The following is a 21,961-nucleotide window of genomic DNA, read 5'->3' as shown; positions in this document are numbered from 1 at the left end:
TTTTATATATTTTTTATATTTTTATATATTTATATTTATTTTTTTTTATTTATTATTTTATATATTTATAACAGTAATGTATACCTTTCGACAGTAAGGGTTGCAACCACTAAAACGGCATTTTTAACCATTTTTTAACAATTGTAGAGCCGAATCATGACGTCTTACACAATTTGGTAACATCATCAATTAAAGCCTTAGAGCGGAGGGTGTATTTTTGTCTAGGTCCATAGCGGACCATTTTTTCGAAATTTGATCGTATTCGCTTGAAACTTGTTATTTGGCGGTTTTAACGATTTAAAGATTAAGAATATACGGGTAAATTAAAAAATTAAAAGTAGCGGATCCAATATGGCGGATGATTTTTTGAAATTCAAACGGATTTGCTTGAATATTGGCAGTTGGTATATTACAAGGTTAATTAAAGAATTGATTAAGAAGTAAATTAGCTATCCCAACTTAACACAGATTTTTTAAAATCATTCAGCTGCAGAATTTTTAACACTGTTTCCCAGAGTGGAGGACGTGGAGGCTATCTAAGTTACACTCCTTTTTTTTAATTTTTATACTATTTTATAGTTTTATCTATTTAGATATATATTTTTTATTTTTCAAATATTTTATGTACTTTATTAATAAAAATTTGTTGAAATAGGAAAATCAATTTAAAAAAGGAAATTAAATGAAAATGAATCAATTAAAGTGGTCCGGCTACTGGAAAAGCTTGTCAAAGCTATCTAGATGATTTTTTTGCGAAATTTAGAATTAAATACCAAATTTGGACAGCATATCAATTAATAAATTCGATATTAAATTTTAATGTAGAATAATATAAATGAAATGGTTTTTAAATTACAATAAAATTTAAATTGAAAGATTGATTTGACTCGATCCGAGTAAAAGTCATTTTTCACGCTCAGATGTTGGCAGCATAACCACATATCGAGAAAGTAAACTTAACCTCTAAATACACAGACGATGTAGTCTTACTAGCCGATTATGAGAGAGGGATGAGTCTCATAATGATAGTGTTTGAGTAGTATGTGAGAATTAAAGACTTAACGGTAAATGTAAATAATATGAAGATGATATGTTTTAAGAAAAGAAGGACAAAAGTAGAATATGAATGGAAGATGTACGGGGGAAAAGTGGAACAAGTCGAGGAATTTAGTTGCTTAGGCTTCTGGTTTGAGTCGAAAGGCATGGTTGAACTATAGGTAAGAAGAAGGATAGGATGTGCAACTAAAGTAATGGGGCAGTTATGGGGTTTAGGGAAGAGAAGGTTTAAGGATGACTGAAAGATAAGACTGTGGATGTTTGATGCGTTAGTGTGTTCAGTCCTAAGTTACCGAGTGGAGATCTGGGGATGGAAGGAGCACAAGAGGGTGGAAACTATGCAAGAGAGATTTTTTAGATGGGTAATGGGAGTGAGCTAGAGCTGTACAGGATATATGTTGAGGGACGAATTAGGTAGAGGTAAAATGGTTATTTGAAAAATGAAGAGAGCATGGAACTTGAAAGAGAAGCTAAATAGGAGGAAGGGAAGCAGGATATCACAAGCTTGTCTACGGGAAGTAGTAAACAAAGAGAATAGGGGTAACACAGAAGTATCAAAGTGGGAGGAAGAGAGACGGCAGAGAAGGAGAGAATGCAATTTAAGAGCAGATGCCAGAGTCTGGCAAGAGTTAGAGAATGAACTGATAGCTAAAGAGAGGGATGAAAGATCGAAAAAAATACTGGAATCTAATTATAACAGGTGGTATAAGGTAGGTAAGGCTGAAGGAGCTCCAGAATGTTTAAGAAAGGTAAAAAAGGAGAGTAAATGGAAACACGTTATACGATTTAGGGTGGGAGAAGCATGAGAGAGTGCAGGTACTGGTGGTGATAGTGTGGATAACATGAGAAGGTGGATCTTGGATAGAAGTGGACAAGGGGCAAGTTTGATGATGAGACTGGAAGAAACGAGAGAAAGTAAGGAGCATGTAGTAGGGAAAGGCCAAACGCGTACTCCTATACAAGGACAGTAAGTAATAAAGATAAAGGAAACGTGAATTCATGTTAACGGAAATGGTAAGAGGAAACGGAAGCCCAGGAAACTCTATATTTAGCAAATCTCGAGAATAATTGTGTGAAGACAAAACGATAGCATATAATTTAATATAATTAGAATCTTATTATTTAGATAGTAAGTATTATTAAGGTAGTATAAGTGGTTTTGTAACGGACTGTAAAAGAAGCGGAGGCCCTCAAACCATTCAATACTTCTAGTTAATTTAATATATTTTTTAATATATTATAATATTATTTCTTTGAATAATTTAATAATATTTAATAATAAGTCTTAATTCCAATTTATATTATTCTGAATGAGCCGCATTAAAATTGGATGTAAAACATAGACACGAAGTCAGTCCTGCATCGCCGGGAACTAGATAACTTGGATTAAGAATTAGGCCTGGTTAGAAAAAAAGCTGAGATCCGTCTGTAGAAAATTGCCCTTTGTTCGAAACTCAAAACGAGATTTTTTATTTACCTTTAAGGCGAATTGAGAAAAAAATGGTGAATCGCGTGTGTGCTGTGTGCATCATTCGCAATAATGCTCATTTTGACAGTTAGTAAAAAGAAAAACCTCTGTTACTAAATTCTCGCCCGTTCCAACGTCAACGATAAGAAGGAAACATTCCTCCTTCCACACTACGACAGTAGGACGGTAGTTAAAGAAAAAGGAGGGGTGAGTCAATTACTCTATCGGTTCCAATTTTTCTTTCTCTTCACAAAAAAAAAGTCAGATTGAAAAGCATTGTTTCGTGTTTACGAGATGTTCTCGTGAAATCCGCTTTTCAACAATCTCGGATTGGAAGATAGTCCAAAACTTTGAAATGCGACACTTCGCATATAGCCTTTAAATTATGAATGCGAATAAATGACATGCATTTCAATTATATTGAGTGCGAACGAGTGAGAGAAAGATTATAGAAAGTTGAAAACTTTTGAATACGAGAGTTCTAATTAATGTAAATGCTATTGAATGCGAATGAATGAGAGCATGCGCATGGTCAAGCATAATTAAAGTTATTTATTTTTAGAAGTTTCAGTTTGTCCTTTCATCAATAAGTAACTAGAGTTTCGCATGACAAAATGTTCAGTCAGACATGTACAATTTTTTTATTTGTTTGGGACTTTTGAATAATGAATTTAAATTTTAATCGCCTACAAATGTATAATTCCACACTCTGCAATGTATAAGCCAATGATGCGTATGGATTTCGGAAGTGAAGCTTGTGATTGGCTTATTTTAAAAGTAACTTTAGATTCCGGTTCCGTTTTTTTTTTTTAATATTTCGCATGCCGGTCGGTTGCATGGTTATTTCGCCCGTTTGTGAAGCGTGCTGGAATTTTGGAGGAGTGTTCTGCATACAAAGTGTAGATGAGTGAAAAGTTAAGTGAAAAAATGTTTTTATATGCATATAAACGAGTTGCGAAACAATACGCGACAGTTCCTTCTTGCAATGTCCCACTGTTTAAGCAGCAGAATTACGCACTGTAGAACAAATACTTCCTAAAGGAAAATGGACTCCATGTTCTGTGCAACGTGTCGCTTTTTGCGAGTAAGTACATATTATCATTTTTATTTTATTTTTACGTCAAAACCTTCACTCTTACCTCTAGGTCTTTCCCAGTCCGAATTTCTCTTCAAGTGTTTCAATATTAATTAAAATATTACTTAATGCATAAGTATTATTGTTTTGGAGGTGATAAATGGGTGGTACGAGGTGTAAGTCTTCGTGTAACATTTATAATATTGCATTGGAATCACCAAAATTTAAGTATTAAGAACGGAATGTTTTACGAGCTAAAGGATAACTTAATTTCAATATGTTTTTTAATAATTCACCGAACTAGTACAAAAGCATGCATAATTCTGAGAATTGCCAGAGATTTAATGTAGCTTATCTTTTTAGGTTACTTTCAATAAATATGTATAATTAAAAAATGTGTCTATTCATACTTGTACTTATTATAAAGTATAATTGACCTATACTTCCGAATCTTTTCAATTACGAAGCATTGATACCAAATTCTCCGCACGAAGCCGCCTTTGTTGCTCCCGTACTTAATGCGATCTAATACTTTTTGATGCGAAAAATTCGTTCCTAATTTTCAGTACCAGCTCGCATTCGGAACTGCTGACTTTAATACGACCCAATACTTTTGAATGCGAAGCATCGACACTGCTGCGGCACTGACATGTTGCATTCAGCAGGGTGATGCTTAATGCTAAACAATAATTTTGAAATCTTTTCTCCGCATCAGAAAGCAGAATTCAAACGCATTCAAAATTCTAATCCTTCTAAATACTTTTCAATAAGACGTTTCTTGCAGGATTATATAAAGAGCTGTGAAAGTCTGGTAGTTTGGTGTTTTAAATCTAAGAATAATAGACTTTTTTTCTTTTTTAATGAAAAGTATTCAGTCGTTAAGCGTATATTAAGATTTCTCTCAACAGAATAGGTTACCTACTTTTATTCTGTTTTGTCACTTTTTAACGGAGGTAGTTTTTTTGATTTGAAGGTTAGTTGGACACAATTTTCAGAATAACTTTAAATGCCGTGAAACACCTCAATACATTTTTTCTCAAACTTTTTTTTAAATTCATATTTAATGCTCGCGCTGCATCAGTTGCAGATACATTTTAAAATTAATCTTTTATTTATAATTTATCCTCAAGGGTTTACTTGACTTTTGTTTCTTACAATATTCGCAATTGCTCTTCTAGTTTGCTCTAATTCTTATATCCACTCTTCACACAATCCATCCATACTTACAATCTTTACCACATTCTCCTTTTTGATTCCCTTATCTCTCATTCCTAGACTACATCCTTTCCACACTAGCGCCCATGTTTCCTCTTCCCATTTACAGGTTTTACACTTTTAGTTTTATTTCTTTTTCCTATACTACCACCCTGCTCTTACCTCTTTTTTCAATTTTAATATTGCTATTCTGGTTCATATCCTCTCTCTCCACCCCTGTTCTAAATCTTTTGATACTTCTTCCTCTTTTATCATCTTACACACTTTATTATATTCTGATTCCGGAATCATCACTTATCTTTTTATTGATTGCCTTTCTCTGTCCCTTTCTCCAATTCTTTTACCGTCTACCTTTCTTTAACCTCTCGGATAAAATAGTTACATATATTTTATAAAATTTTGGTATTAGCGTGACTTCCCTAGAATCTTCCAAGAATCTTTAACCTCCTCCAACTTATGTTTCTTCGCCACGGGTACCACACTCCCCTATTTTTATAACTCTGGACATCTCTCTCCTCTTCATACTCTATTGCATATTATCCATGTCCATTCCTTTCGTTCTTTCCCCCATATTCCCAGACTTTCTTTGGAATCTCATCTATACGAGGTATCTTTCTATCTTTCGTCATTCCTGACACCTAGACTATTTCTTTCAGGGATCCCACGGTAACGACACAATATACCTGCGTGATTTTAGTTTTGTTTCCATACTGCCAAAGCGTAACTATATTTACTTGATTTAGGTTGCATTATTCAAAATATGACGTTTTAATAATTTCGTGTTTAATTTAGTTCCCAAGTGTCAGAACGTAACGAAAAGAAAACGAAAGATTTGGTACTTTTTGAATAACGTAACGTTACGAAACGAAAGTTTCGTAGAGTTCCCAGATTTCTTTCCTTGTTATACATGTGATACTAAAAAATTATCGATTTTAACAGTTTTAGGTTCCCCCGGCCTTTTTCCTAGAATAATAATAATTTTGTACTAAAAATTTGGGACATGATAGCTGACATGCTAAATTAAATTAAGCCCCTGACGAATTTTCTCCAAAAAAGTTAAATTTTCCGGAATTATTAATTATCCAGAAAAAAAGTAATGTTTCAACAATAGAGTTAATTTTTCAGCAAAAAGTTGAATTTGCTACCCCATTTTTAAGCTAAAAAGGCCCTTTTCCCAAAATTGTTGAAACTTTTTGTTGAATTTTAATCTTGTTTACAATTTTACAGAATGCTGAACCGCTTCTAAATAAAACAGTAAAACAGTATCTGGAAAGCTCCGAAGGGAAATTATTATTTTCTTTGGTTAGAGAGTTCCTGGAGTATTTTGAATTAGATTACACTATATCTGTTTACGATCCAGAAACTCACTTCGGGAAAGAATATAATTACGTAGGAAGAAACAAACTGTGCGAAGAGCTGGGCATCAGTTCAACTAAACCATTACTTGGAGAAATACTAAAAAACCATATCAGTTCTGTGTTGATTACTCCCCAAAAGGTATGCTAATATTTCTAATACCCATTTTATTTATTTAGAAAACACAGTATGCAAATTACACTCTGTATAATGAACAATTATCTCTTCAAACACGAGGAAGAATCCATGAATCCTAATCCATGCTATTGAAGCCAAACTGAGCAGATTTTTTAAACTTGCTTTCATATGGAACTTAAAAGTTCTTTAAGCCATGTCTAGGGGTGGTCTTTTTTTTAAATTATATTTTTCTGAATGGTGGTTACCACATATGGTGGAGTGACATCTATACTGGTCGATAGTAAATACTCTGCTTATAACACTGCCTTGCCAATTTTAATTTTTTTGATGCGAATAAGATGGCACCTACTGTTTCGGAATGAATTGTTCGTGCTGAACACGAATCTGGATTCAAAAACTTCCCACTACTTCACGCTTTTGAGAAAATAGGGGTGAAACCCCTCAAAACGAGGTGCTTAGCCATTTAGAAAAATTGTAAAGCTGAACCATAACCTTCTACAAACTTCGCTAATATTAGAATTTAAAGGCTGAAACAAGCCCTTTCAAGTGATCCCTATTAAATTTATTGCATGCGCCCTTAGAGCAGGGGGTGTGTTTTTGTCTAGAGGTTGATGAAGAAAAATAAAACCGATGGGATTTTAACATACTTACACCCACGCCCAGGCATAACAAAATGTGCAATGCTTTTAAAAGTTTTAAGGGTCACTGATTACGAACATGCAGTTACATTTAAAAAATTCAAAACGGCGGAACCAATTTAGCGGATCTGTTTATTCTTAATGTTGAAAAACTTTTTCGTTCTAGATTTTAAAAATTACTAATATAATAAAATTCATTTGAGTTGCGATAAGATATTCCTGAAGATTGATACTTTAGGGCATTAGTAATTGAATGCAACAAAAATCATAGACAATTATAGAAAGAGGATCACATTGAAGTTAAAAGTCGCGCAATTAATGTCACAGATTGTCGACTCCAGACAATAATAAAGTTGGCAATATCAAAAACATTCATAGTCATTTTGAAATTCGATTTTATATCAATTTTAGTACCAAACACACTGCATTCACATTCAATCAATCATAATCAAATTCGATTTTTTTATTTACTCACATTCAGCAGATAAATCTATTTTTCCAAAGCCTGTTTAGAACCTGCATTTTTTATGAATTTCGAGATCCCTTGAGGATCCAAAAATTGTGGTGTTCTGAGATTTATAAAATAGAGAATCCAACATCCTTCGTATCATCCAAAATTAAATTAAGACTTCTCCCAGATCTAAGTCGTTCTGATGTGCAAATAGCGAGATAAAACAATCTTTCGATTTCGCACAGTGATCTTGGTTCGGTTGATTCAAATTAATCGCAAAAAGAGACAGTATTTCTATAACCGAACTAAAATGACTTTTTTCACCTATTCTTTTCTGATTATTAAGTTTTTCTCCTTTTTCTCTATCACTTACCTGGCTCACAGTCCTGAATTTTAAAACTGTAACTCTTGTTGCTTTAGCTGTCTAAACGCTTTTGACTCGCTTCTCTGGTTTCTTCATTCATCTTGCACCTCTCCCATGTTTATAGTTCCTCACGTGGAAAATTTAGGAATTATTTTCCTGAGGATGTCGATAACGTCGAATGCTACTAACTTTGTTCAATGGATAGAGTTAGTCGATTGTTCTTTTTCGGCTACATCGTTTTTTGTTTTCTCCTCGACATTCATTTGTTACTAAAGATCTGCAATTTAGTCACCATCTTGTTGTGAATTATGTCTCAAAGTTTTATCTGTATTAATTATCCTTAGTGTTAGTGTTAGTTAGTGGTTTGTTCTTCTTCAGCTAAATCGTTTTTTGTTTTATCGGTCTTCTTTTCGATAGTCATTTGTTACTGTGTTGCTAAATGATTGTTTTTTTTTGTTTGAATCTTTTATTTTATTAATTTGCTACTATACCAACTTTAGTTTTGTCTATATCTTGTTGTGAATTATGTTTCGAAGTTTTGTATGTGTTAATGATCCCGATCGCTTCTGTTATTTTTGTGGTAAGTATTGTACAAGTAAAAGAAAATATGAAATATCTAAGTTCGTCAAAGATGTTTATAAATAATATTTTTCTTTTGAAATTGCACACCAAGATAAATCATAGATTCCACATACTATTTGAAAAAATTGCTACGCCGCATTAGGTCATTGGAGCAATATAACTCGAAAACATTTGCCTTTCGACATTTCCATGATATGGCGGAACCTCGAGAACGTGAGGATTGCTACTCTTGCACGAAAAAAATTGACAGATGTAATAGTCAAAATAAGAATAAAATAAACTATCCAGAAGTTTCTTTAGTAACAAAACCGATTCCGCATGAAACTGAGCATGACCTTCTTTCTCCATCAATTCAAATCGAATCAGAAATTTGTTTATGTTTTGAAAATAAACATATTAATGAAGTAGGTTGTGAAAGTCATGCTTCTGGTAATAACAAATATATTCCGTTAGGTGAAATGGCGAATCCAATATGGTGACTACCGCCTTCTGCATTTTTCCCGCTAGTGTCTTAGCATATTGTTGACACGCAGGGATGCTTTTCAGGCTATTAAAGAGTGAAAGCTTGACACCTCCAAGAGCGCCGATTATAAGGACGATTAGTTTAACAGCATATTCTGGGTACAATTGTCGAGAATATAAAGTTCCAGTAGATGCGGCACTTCCCATTCTCGACAATTGACTTGATTTACCTAGGAACATTTAGATGAGTAATATTAAGGTTAATGCCGTAAGAGTGAAAGAGATGGTAATAAAGCACTCTCAGTAACGCATTGTGAGTTTGGATGTAGGTCGTTCCCGCATGAGTTGGTCAACTATATAGTATGTGAGCTAAATGCTCGGGGTGTGCATGGCACGCACTGCAGCTATCATCGGGAAAGTCTTGGCTCAAAATGTGGCGACGGTATGTTAGCGTTTAAATGACACCGTCTTGGCATGCAAAAATGAAACCCTCCGTACCAGACTTCAATCCGGGCTATTTGATGAAAGAAAACGTTAGCCCACACGACATTGACTGATCCTCCACATTTCTGTGGAAGATACCGTGCATCCTCTATCGAGGAGCTGTTCACGAAAGTCTTTCTCTTGTGCTTTCATAATCCGGGCTTTCAGAAGTAAGTACTCGAGATAGATAAGATTTGATGCATTTTGCTCACCCCTAATACTGAAGTTAAGTCCGAGTGTTTCAGCAGCCTCCTCCGCTGCTTTGTACAGAAGCGCTCCTTTGCTCACTACTTCGTGATTCCTGACCATTTTAAGAAGAGGGTCTCTTCCATTTGCGACTCTATGTTCTGTTCCCAGAATAATCCTGTTGTGAAGACATTCAAGACTCAATATTCCACGACCACCTTGACGGCGTGCGATGTACAGTCGCGGAATAGAAGACTTAAGATGCATGCTTTTGTTCATGGGCATAACCTTTCTTGTCCCGATATCAAGGGATCTGAGCTCGTTCCTTGTCCATGGAACTACTCCAACTGAATAGAGTACTACCGGGCCGGCAACCATGTTCATTGCAGCTACTTTATTCCTTGCCGACAGTTCGGAAGACCAAATTTGCCGGCTGAGACGTTTTTATCTGCTTCGGAGAGTATCCTTTATAGATGTCACATCCTGAATGCGGCTATGTGACCCGCCCAAGTATGTATAAGTCTCTACAGCGCAAAGGTATCGTATAACGCTTCTATCAATGAGCTCAGGACCTTCAGGGATGCCATTAAGTTTTCCTCGCTTCAAATAAACCTTGGCGCATTTGTCTAACCCAAATTACATTCCAATTTCTTTAGTATATCGTTGCAATAATGTAAGGCAAAAGAGGAGTGGGCTCATGGTGTCGCTCTGAAAGACACCTCTCTGAAAGGTGACCTTGTTAGTTGTCACACGATTTTTTCCAGATAAGATAGTAAATCTAGTTTTCCAAAGCGGCATCAATCTCTCTATGCACCTAATGATTTGCGGATGAACCTTTAAGCTTTCCAAAGGACAGATGATAAGTCTATGGGAGGTCGAATCGAAAGCTTTCCGATAATCAATTCAGGCCATCGATAGGTCACGCTGGTAGAATGCTGCATCTTTGCAGACACAGCTATCGATGAGCAGATTCTCTCGACATCCCGCTACGCTTTTTTTTTAGCCTCGTTGTTCATAAATTTCTTGCCACACAGGTTCAATTGCCCGAACAATCCTATCATTTAGGATAGCTGTGAATAACTTATACAGTGTGTTCTGACAAATGATTGGCCTGTAATCCTTCGGGTTAGCTAATTTGCCTATTTTGGGCAGGAGTATTTTGCGCTCTTCCACTAACCACTCCGGAATCGGCTCTTCCTACTTTAAATATGAGGTGAAAATACAGGCTAAATGCTGATGGGTTGAAGCACACTTCTTCCACCAGAAGGTTTTAATACAATCTGGTCCCAGTGCGGAATAGTTCTTCATCCCTCTTAATACTTTTTCCACCTTCTCGGTAGTGATGGGTGGGCATTCTTTATCAGGTGTTATGAGGGCATCACACAGCCATTGACGCTATTTATATTTTCTGAGTCTTCGTCCAGACTATGCTGCACTTTGTACACGTTTCTCCAAAATACTTCGACCTCCTCTGGTTTGGGCGGGTGGTCGACAGTAATTGGAGGGTCTTGCAAGAGTCGAGATGGGTCAGAGAGAAACTGTTGATTTTCTCTGACCCACCTCTCCCTCTGCTCTAGACTTCTCTTAGCGTCAGATAGTATCCGTATTCTCTCAACAATATGCCGTCTGATGGTCGGCAGCTTTGACTTGTTAAGTATGTAATAACGAGTCCCGAGTTCGCACGCGAACTTTCGAACCTTGGCGGTAAAATTCCTGCCAGATGTGATATAGTCCATCACACACTGAATGCGGGACGCGTACTATCTTGCCCAGCCTAACTTTATGGCAAGTTGATGCATTCGCCTATTGGTCTTATGATGAGCCGTTGGTTTTGTTTTACGGTTCGCATCGGCCAAAGCTCTCGCTGCATTACACACGCAATAATTGATAGCTCAAAGTTCGGATTTTTCAGAAAAATGTCCACGAAGCTCGTCATCCATTTCAGCTAGATCTTTAGGCTTGAGAGAAACCTTGGTGTTGATGTTTCTCCGAAACATAAAGCATCGCTCTTCCTCTATTGTATGCTTGCCCGCGGTTGTTCTTAGTGTCGCCTCTCGTTCTCGGTCGCCGGCTTGTTCTAGCTATGATGTAGTAGGCGTTCCGCTTACATAGCCTGTTTTTCGGAGTAGTTCGGCATGGTTTTGCAGACGTTGCTACGAAAAGTGCGATAGCTCCGGGTGTTTCCCGCACCACAAAGCATGCGTATGTGCCATGTAACCTCGTTCAGGGGCCAATCTCGCATCGTAGCACTCTAGCAAGTCGTGGTTTAGTCGCTCCGTCAACCCAAAGGTCCCAAGATTCTGCCGATAGATCGCATTGAATCCATTTTTATTGGCTTTCCCAGCTCTAGAGTAGTCGGCATTGTTGGCCGACCCATTGTCGGGAGCCCTGCCCGTTCTGTTCTTTTGTACTGCACTTACTACAACTATGTTTGGTGTTGTCATTGTTGTTCCCATGAGAAGCTAGGGGAAGGGGTTCGTCCATCCTTATAGAGCCCCGCATGTGTTTTGTAACCATATTTAGCAGAAATACTTGGTACTGGGACGCTCTATTCGCAACCTGAGCACGCGTTCGGTGGCTTTATCATAGGCCCTTCGGTTTGACTCTAGAGGAATCAAAACCGAACCGCATGTTAGCAGAGCGTACAAAAAAAATATATATATCGGATGTTTCACGTCAACAGGCACAGTGGGTTGCCCAGAACTAGTATTCATCGAATTAAAAACTATACGGCTCAAAATGTTCGTATTTAAAAATTCCATCGTAAGCATTAGGTAAAAATTAAAAAAAAAACAACATGGAAGTTCCAATATGGCACCTGAAATCATGCAAACTTTAGTTTAATGAGTATTATTGACATGTTACAAATATGAATAAAGACTTTTTCACCTAAAACTAGCTTATCTGTATGGTTTCGCGGTTGGTAAATACGATTCTTATGTTAGTTAAACCTTATATGGTTACTATTCGTCCCTAACCTCAAAAAATATTTGAAATCGTCAAATTAACACTATTTTGCGATGAGTAATGTAGTAAAACCGCCTTATCGTTATGGTTTCGGGGTCACTGAATCTGAATCCAATTTAAGATAAAAACACTATTTGGTCACTATTCGTCCCTAACCTCTGAAATCAGTCTGCTTTCCTAAGATTATACGTTTGATTATCATATTGTACCTCTCTGCTTTTCATAGGGTTGAGGCTGTCATTATGCTAAATACACAATTCGCAAAAAAGATAGTATTGACACGAATTGAATTGAAAACACTGAAACATGACGATAATCCCGCTTGCGACAATGACGCATTTGACCAGTTTGTCAATGCGTGTAAATTCGAGGAGACATTGTTTTAATTCCGAATCTGTCTATACGTACAAATGCGGTGCATATTTGAGAGACTGATATACGAGAGATCGCTGGTTCAGTTCTCGACGCATGCACTGTTAATTCGCCCCAATCCGTGTGAGTTCTTTTTTTTTGAGACTCTGAATGGTCGTCATTGGCGGAGCTTTAGCAAATCTATTTTTAAGATAACATTGATTCTTAGGATCTTCCTCGCTGTAATAGTGAATCCTAAGGTATTGGAATTTCTTTTTTTCCCAGTTGAAAGGTGCTGTTAAAACCAGGAGGTTTCTTGATCGGATTCTGAGTACCCTTTAGTCCTAATTCTTTCGATCGTCTTTTCTCTCTTAGTAGATCTCATGCGGTGAACTACGTCTCGTGGATAACCCAACAAATAACAATCGGGTGGCGCAAGGTCAGACGATCTTGGCGGCCATTCCAAGAGGCCTCCTCCACCTATCCACTGACCTCGACAAATTTAATTCAGAAAATCTCTAACGATAATATCGTGATGTGGGGCCGCGCCATCCTGTTTTAGCCACATTCTCGCTCGTGTAAGAATGTTAAGGTGATTTGACTACATTTCTCATCGCAAAATAGTGTTAATTCGATTCTTTAAAGAATTTTTTTAGAGTAGGAACAAAGAGTGACAACATAGAGTTTAACCTACATTGAATTTGCTTTTAGCGACCTTAAAATCGTAATGTTAAGGTGGTTTGACTACATTACTCATTGCAAAATAGTGTTAATTCGAATATTTGATGCATTTTTTGAGGTAAGGGGCGAATAGTGACCAGATAGGGTTAAACTAACATTAGAATCAGATATAGCGAGCCCGAAAACATATAGGCAAGCTATTTTTAGGTGAAAAACACTTTACTCATATTTGTTACGTGTTAATAATACTCAGTAAACGCTATTTGTCATGATTTCAGGTGCCATATTTGAAGTGTCATGTTGTTTTTTTAATTTTTCTAGACGGCCTTGGATAGTGTTTTTAAATACGAGCATTTTGAGCCGTATAACTTTTAAATCGATGCATACTAGTTCTGGGCAGCCCACTGTGCCGGTTGACATGAAACGTCCGACATATACTTTTTTTGGCAAGTAAGCTAATACATTTTATTGAAGTTTTTCTGCTGATATTAAGATGTATAAAATCTCTACTTCAAATTAGAGGCTAGAATTGAGGTCAATCACAGATTCAGTCAATCCCCCTTTATTTTACTCTCATAATTTATAATTTTTTTATATATTAATAAAAAAAGTTAATTTAATTGTAGTTGCTATTCTGTCTCAGTGATAATCGTTTGTGAATGCAAATTAATTCATAAAGCTGTCATTTTTCTCTGAGATTATGTAATTTCACCATTCAGAAATTAGTTCATCTCGGAAAATGTTTCAACATCTAAAATTGATTTCATGGAACATATTCTGATCTGTCTAAAATGTAGAGGATAGGTTTCTGAGCTCCCAAATGCTTAATGGTTTGAAAAGTAACTGTTACCCCTTTTGCCACACAACACAAACTTGAACAAAAGTGGCATGTGAGACTTCGTCGTGCGGTCAGTCGGGTACTGTTCCCTAGCCTTTTTTCCACAAAAATGAAAATTTTTAATAACTGAATTCGGAGACGCTATAAAATATCATAATGGACGTCCCCAGACTTTTTTTATGGATAATAACAAAAAAGTTCTATTGTTCTAAAGAAAAAATGTATGCACGTGCATTATTTTGAGGTTACGTCGTTTTTCAGCTCTGTCATTTCGTTAATTTGGAAATTATTTATGAAATAAACTTTCTTGATTGCCTACAAACAAGGTTAGTGCCGGGACATTAGTTAATATCTTTATTTGTAAGTCTAAAGTCTTCGGCCAAAAATATTGTGTAGTTTCGAAGTAACGCTCGGGAGAATTGTAACACACATAGCCTCGAAATATACACGCACGTTTTTAGCAAAATCAAAATTTTTAGAAATTAACCCACAAAAAAGTATGCACGGACGTCCGTTAGCATGTTGACTATCATTTCTCAGATTTTGAAGACAAAATATTTATTAATATAGGGAAAAAGCCGGGAGAATCTAACACTAATAAAATCTATACTAATTCCAAAGCGGCATGCAAATTAATCAAATTTAGCAAAAATAATTTTTTTCTAATTAAACGACAAAAAAGTGTGCAGGGACGTCCGCTAGCATGTTTGCTATCAATTCCTAAATTTTTAAGACAAAATATTTATTATTCTAGAAAAAAAGCCGGGGGAATCTAAAGCTGGTAAAATCGATAATGTTCTGAATATCACATGCCCTTAAGCGAAGTTTGATGCTGAGTGTTTCAGATTTTTTTTGTCACCAGTGCCTTCCTAAACAAATAAATTTAAAGGAGCTTTTTTTAATTTATTTCCTTCTTTTTATAGAAAAGTTTAATTATAGGATAAAAGCGCAGATAAGTCTTGTATTTTAGTTTTCTATTTTACTTTACAATGTTCAATTCACTTTGATAACTCGATTAATGTTTATGGGTCTATTTACACTCATATCTTATAGTTCTCATTCTCTTCGAGCTCTCTAATTTATTTTACTTTGTTTTGAGAATTACCTACTCACGACTATTTACACAATCTATCTACAGCTGATGTTTTCGTCGGCATTATATTCTTTAATCATCCGTATGCCGAATATGAAAGAAAAAAATTGTTGTTAATTATTTGTTCGTACAGGATTTCATCGTTCGTTGCTTTTTTCAGGAATTGAAGTCCATTCTTTTTATCGTTAGCTTTCGGCGTTTCCTTGACGTCATCACTTCTGGCTTGAATGAACTGTCGCATGTCCTCAAACAGTTTTCTTTCTCGTCGCAAGTGGGCTTGCTTCTTCATATCCTGGAAATTACTCTTGGGTATATCGACAACCTCTACTTCCAAGATAATTGTCTCGTTGCCTCGTACTTTTAATTTAGAACCGGGCCTTTTGCCTAAACCGAATCTTTGTGTCTGCGTGGATTGAGATTTAGTTTTTGTTCCCGGACTCTTAATATTTTTTTGTTCATTTTCGACTTCATCGCATATGTTTTCAGTTTTTGGGCGCGTGTTGTATTTTAAAAGGGCATTGTTTATTAACCTTCCGTACACCTGTGTACCAATACTTTTGCGCAAGGTTCCGGCCTGATGCGCCATCTTGAAAGTGATTTTAGTTAAACTCTGCAAACAAAAATAAAAAATTCTTTAATTTCGCGTTTTTATCTTTTCTACTTGTTTTATTTATATAAAAAGAAAATTGTTTAAATTAACTTTTATCTCGTTTCCAATGTAATTTGTGACAGCTTTCACCAGTTTTATTTTATATTAATTATTTTAGGATGAATGCATTTATTAGATTGAGAAAATCCTGAGGGGTGATAACTCTACCTACAGAGAAGTTTTGCTTTTGATTTAAAGTAACACTTTTAATCAGATTGTTGAAACTAATTTTCATTATCCGATTATTTAGCCGCGATTATCTCGGTATATAGACTGATCAGGTTCGACTTATATTCGAACTATTCGGTTTTCTTCAGTGTTAAACTAATTTTTCTTATAAACTTACGTGTAATTTTTTTTGTCTTGTTTTTTGTTTTTTATTTATTTTATGTTTATTTTGACACACGTATAATATTTTAATATCTTGTAGTATGCTACTTTTTACCCTTCTAGCTATTTAATTAACCCTCGCAAAACTGGTCCATTTTTTAAAATTATTATCTAAATTTACCAATTATGAATCCTTACTTTACATTTATCGAACTATTAGATCTAATCTCAATCTGTATTTTGTTTGAGTTTCTTCACATGAATTTATATTTTCATATTTGTTTCTGTAGACATGCTATACCGATCCCTTTTCCTCCTTTCTTGGTATGACCTTTTTATGTCCTGTGTATGGTATACACCGTTTTCGCCCTCTTTTCCAAAGTCCAACAGGCCATACGTTCCTGGTACAAATTCCTTTTTTATTTTGAAATAAGTTAATAATAAGTTTTTATTTCGCAATAAGTTTATGTTCTTTATCGGAGATCCTTAAAATTTTCAAGAGTACTTGATTACCAACCTTTAATATTGCTAATTTATGATTCTTGTTAAATCTGTCAGATCTCTTATTTCCTTTCTTGATAATTTTTTCGTAGGTAAGCTCTGTCTTTCTCTCTTACCCTAATTGGAGTGTGATGGGTGGAAACTCCAACTAATTTTTCCATGTACGTTTTGGTTTCTGGTTCAGCTGGATTTCCACTGGTGTGTTTCATTTATACAAGTTTCTATTGTCTTTATTTAACTCCATCATGAATTATGCTTATCTGTGATCAGTGTCCTAAAGAATTTTGACAGATTCCGATGGATTTTTTCCACAATGTTACTCTGTGGGTGACGAATGGAAGAAAATACTGGTTATATCCCTTCTTCCTTTAGTTTGTTTAACCAGTGGTCCGCTGTAAATTGGGTTCCATGGTCCATCAAAATTTTTTGTGGCTTTAAATATCTAGGGATATAATCATTAAAGATCTTGTTGATGATGCTTTTTGTCGTACTCTTTCGTATCGGATATAAACGTACACATTTTTTAAATGCATCTATTGTTGATAAGACGTATTTAAAACCTCCTTTCGGCGCAGGTAGTGGTCCATAAAAATCGATGGATAGGATTTCCCCAGATTTCTTGGGAGCGTAGTTATCCATTTCAGCATAGCAGGTTTTATTTGTTAATTAATTTTTTTGGCAGAAAACACAGCTTGCTAGGTTTCTGCTGATTACCTTGGCAAAGTGTGGGTAGTAAAAGTATTCGTTAAGCATTTGTAATACTCTCGGTGCACCCACGTGTACATATAATTCGTGTAATACTTCTATTATCTTGTATATGATTCCTGCAGTCAGAAATAACTTCTTTCCTTTTTTCGAGACAAGATATATTAGATTGTTGTAAATTTCAAACTTTTTTGTATGTTCTTCCTTTATATCCGTATATCTTTGTTGAAGAATAGGATCCTCTTTTTGCTCCTACAGAAAATTCTTCAACCTTGTTCTTAGCCCGGATCAACGTTTCTTCGCTAAAACATATACAAATATTTTGCCTTCATTTAGGTAAAAAGGGTATCTGTGCTCATGGGTCGTCAGTCGGCTTAGGGTATCTGCAACTACGTTTTCTTTGCCCTAAAAAGGTTAAATTTATAACCAGTATCCCTAAATGGCTATTATCCAGCTAGTATGATCGAAATTTTATGAGGGCCCATGCTATCGCTAAGAGTTCTTGTTCAGTCGTGTAGTATGTTAGTTCCGATCCCTTTAGTGTCCTGCTGGTGAACGATATTGGCAGATGCTCTTCCTCTTCGTCAATCTGTTAGAGTACAGCTCCAACTGAGACATCGCTAATATCCGTTTGCAAATAAAACGGTTTACTTATGCCTGGGTATGCGAGGGTGGCGATTTCACAAAAAAGCTCCTTAATTTTTTTAAAGGCATCTTTTGGTTTCTAAATTTTGTGTGGTAATTAACTACGCCTAAAAATCTTCGTAATTGCTTAACATTTCTAGGAGTCGGAAATTCGTGGATTACTGTGATTTTGTCTGGGTCCGGTTTTATCCCTAGTGGAGTTAGGATGTGCCCCAAAAATTTGACTTCAGGTCTAAAGAAGTGGGATTTCTCGAAATTGACCGTTACGTTGTTATCCTGCAGACGCTGGACAAGGAGTTATAAGTATTCCAAGTGTTGATAGACGTTTTGTGAAGTGCATGTCATGTCGTCGATAAACGTTATAACATATTCCCCTAACCCTTTTAATACTAGGTCTTATGCTCTAACGAGTGCGACCGTAATTGTTTTCAAAACCAAAGGGGTGACGTAGATCTTATAGCATTTTTCTTCATGTAGGAATTCCGTATATTTAATGGATTTTGCGGTTAACGGTATTTGCAAAAAGCTACTAAGTTAAGTGTTGATATAACTTTCGTACCTCCACACCTTTGAAATAAGACCTAGGTCAGTTCAGCACAGGTATAATCAGTCGACATAAGTTCATTTAACTTTCTCGCGTCTAAGTAAATTCTAAGCGATTCCCCTTTTTTGTTTGTAATGATCAAAGGATTTATATATGCGCTATTAGATCTTTGAATTATCACTAAATTAAGCAGGATACTAATTTCTTTGTTTACTTTGTCCCTGAGGCACATAGAAAATGGATAGGTCCTCATTAAAAAAGGTCTTTTGTCGTCAATTTTTAATTCATGTTCATATAAAGAAATTCTGCCCGCCTTTATTGAAAATACATTTTTGTATTTCTGAATGTGTTTGTAGAATCTTTCTTTTCCGTTATTTTCAAGTATCCTTCATTTCGAGACCTTTTCCTTAATTTCTTCGTCAGTTAATGCGAATTTGCCCTGTGTATTAGCATAAGCATCTAAGTGATTTATTTCTTCAATTACATTTGAGTGTACCTCTTCTACCATTAGATATTTTCCCACGAAGTTTAAGTATTTTTCTCTTTGAATATTTTTTGATTTATATATCAGCCTTATATTTTTTGAATCTTTGTCCAACAATTATATTCTTAATAAGTAAAAATCCGCATGAACTTAATTTTTTAATTTAATTGGTCTCGCGCCCGGTGCGCCTAAGATATTAGTACCTACTTTGGCAGTAGTTCACATTGTTTAAATTCTTTTAATTTTTTTCGAAAAAGGTTTCAGAAAAGCACGTTTCTTCACTTCCTGTATCAATTAGAGCTTTATTCTAGACATTTTGTATTTTAATGGGTTTTAATGGACATTCAACCAAATTCCTATTTATGTCATTGTCTTCATTCTCCAGAAGATCGCCTCGCATTCTACCAAATATGAGCTTCGCGTTTTCCGAATTATCGCGACTACATCTGAATTTTACCTCTTGTGAATCTAATTCTAGACTACGAGTTTGCCTATTTAGATTGTTGGAACCATGGCTTTCTCTTCTGTGAACGCCATTTTTCGCAGCACCATTCAAGTATTTTAGATCAACATCTCTTCTGCCGATATAATTTGAACTGTCGACTGTGTTGGATCAATTTTTTTTTTATTCCCAATTTCGTGATTGATCGTCGGATCCATTACATCCCGAGTCTCTATCATTATTTCTCTATATTCATATTTCTAGATATTGTCTACTATTAAAACCTGGATTTTGATCTCCAAAATTTCCTCGGTTTTGATAACCTCGGTTGCGACTGCCTTGATAATCTCGATCATCATATCCCCGGCTGTTAATTTTGAAACCATGTACTTAAGAGAACCGATCATTTTGATCGAAACTATCCTGACTTCGTCCATAATCGAAATTTTCCTTCCTGCGATCATCCCTGAAATTAGGATTCCGACTCCCATGCAAATTGTCTCGATTTTGCATTCTATGATGCCCACGATAATGATAGTTGTTTTGATTATTTCCACGATAGTGCTGATTTCTATTATAATTATTTTGATCATCAGCCGAATTTCCTCGAGGTGAATAATGCTCTTGATAGTTTAAAGACCCTAATTGGTCTAATGACTCCAAAAATTCTACGAACTCTTCGCAGTTTTTTATATTACGTATTAAAAATGCTGCTCTAACTTCCTCGGTAAAATACCTAGATAAGCTATTTAGAATTTCAGTCTCAGATGGTGGTGGAATAAGATATTGCACGTTGTTCATCATTTTAATAGTATATTTTAATCTAGTTAGTTTTCTTTCTCTAAAAAATCCGTGTTGTAGATCCTTGCCGATTTTGAATCTAATATCGCTATCCCAAAACTTATTTATAAATTTATTTTGGAAAGTAAATTCATTATCGTCTATATCTTGTACCAGATCTTACCACTCTTTGGCATTTCCTTCTAAACATGATCTTATTAAAAAGGGACAATCGTGTCATCTTACGTCAATGGCCTTGAGATACTGCACAAAATATCGCAAAAACATCATCGGTCTTTCACGAGTGTTTCCTGAAAAGTTAGGTTTCGGATAATGTTTCAACCACGGTGCTTTTATTATTGGGGCACCTGTGTCTCGATGGATACAAGCTTCTAAAGTATAATGCAAATTTTCTTCAATATCAACGATATTCTATTTTAGGTATTTACCTTGAGCTTCATATGAGAAGTTCATATGACTCTTCGGATTTGATCACGTTGCTCGATTTTCGTATTTAGTGTTGTCGCAAATGAATCAATTCGCTCTCTAGTTTCTATCTGATCTTTACTGTATAATTTGCGATTTTTTCTGAAAGCTACAGCAACCTTATCATGATTATCAACTGTTTGGGTAATCTCAGTTTCCAATTTTGTAATGCTCGGTATAATTTGGTTGAATTCTAAATTATCATAATTGTCCTCTCTATCTGACTCAAATGATAACTCCTGAAATTCATTTGTCGTATTTAACACCTTCGTTAAAATCGATTTATATAATTGAATCAAAGCTAGTTCAACCTCCTTAGAATTTTCGTCATCTTTGTTATTTTTATCATCCATTTTGATTAAATAATTCAAACTTTTGATAAATTTTATTAACTTCTGTATTTTTATTGGTCGTGAAGATTTTAATTTTCTGTCTGCTAAATTAAATATTTTAACCTATTTTATCTTAAAAATTTATCACAACACTATCACAGTGATGTGCATTTAGCACAACACTATCTTAATATAGATTATCCGGTACTCAGTTATGACTTTCTGCGGTCAAGTCAACTATGCCGCACCTCTGCCGCCTGAGAGTGATTGATGTCTACGCGTGCCAATTGTTATCATGTGGTGTCCTTTTAACAACTCCAGGGTCCCACCAGGGGTACCATTTCTAACATATTTAGAGGCTTGAATTGGGGTCAATCACAGATTCTGTCAATCCCCGCTTTTTTATTCTCATAACTTTAAATTTTTATACATAAATAAAAAATAGTTCATTTAATTTTAGTTGCTAGTCTGTCTCATTGATAATAATCGTTCGTGAATGTAAATTTATTCATAAAGCTGACTGTCAATGATTTTACTATACTCTGTCAAGGATATCGCTCACAATTGTGGGTCCGGATGCAATAAGGGCACATAAAATTTTTTCGTGCGAAAACGAAGTCCCCTGGAGGCTTTAGAAAAAATTTTCGAATTTTAATTTT

The 21,961-nt window shown here is 35.4% G+C and overlaps 1 protein-coding gene and 1 long non-coding RNA gene across 5 annotated transcripts in view; both read left to right on the top strand.

The window, feature by feature from the left end:
* LOC117177710 overlaps positions 1 to 21,961 on the top strand; it is a 285,747-nt gene that overhangs the window by 126,757 nt on the left and 137,029 nt on the right. The window lies entirely within an intron of this gene.
* LOC117177707 overlaps positions 1 to 21,961 on the top strand; it is a 236,937-nt gene that overhangs the window by 110,062 nt on the left and 104,914 nt on the right. For 3 of the 4 annotated variants that reach the window (XR_004467740.1, XM_033368580.1, XM_033368579.1), the window contains one exon: positions 6,042 to 6,311. The exons of the other annotated variant lie outside the window; for it this stretch is intronic. Coding sequence is in view for 2 of the 3 variants with exons in the window: in XM_033368580.1 (XP_033224471.1) it covers positions 6,042 to 6,311 (270 nt within the window). In the remaining variant the exon portion in view is untranslated. The remainder of the gene's footprint in view (positions 1 to 6,041; positions 6,312 to 21,961) is intronic. 4 annotated transcript variants of the gene reach the window in all.

Source organism: Belonocnema kinseyi, chromosome 8 (assembly GCF_010883055.1).
Source record: "Belonocnema kinseyi isolate 2016_QV_RU_SX_M_011 chromosome 8, B_treatae_v1, whole genome shotgun sequence".
NCBI lineage: Eukaryota > Metazoa > Arthropoda > Insecta > Hymenoptera > Cynipidae > Belonocnema > Belonocnema kinseyi.
This window is presented reverse-complemented; position numbering and strand designations above follow the sequence as displayed.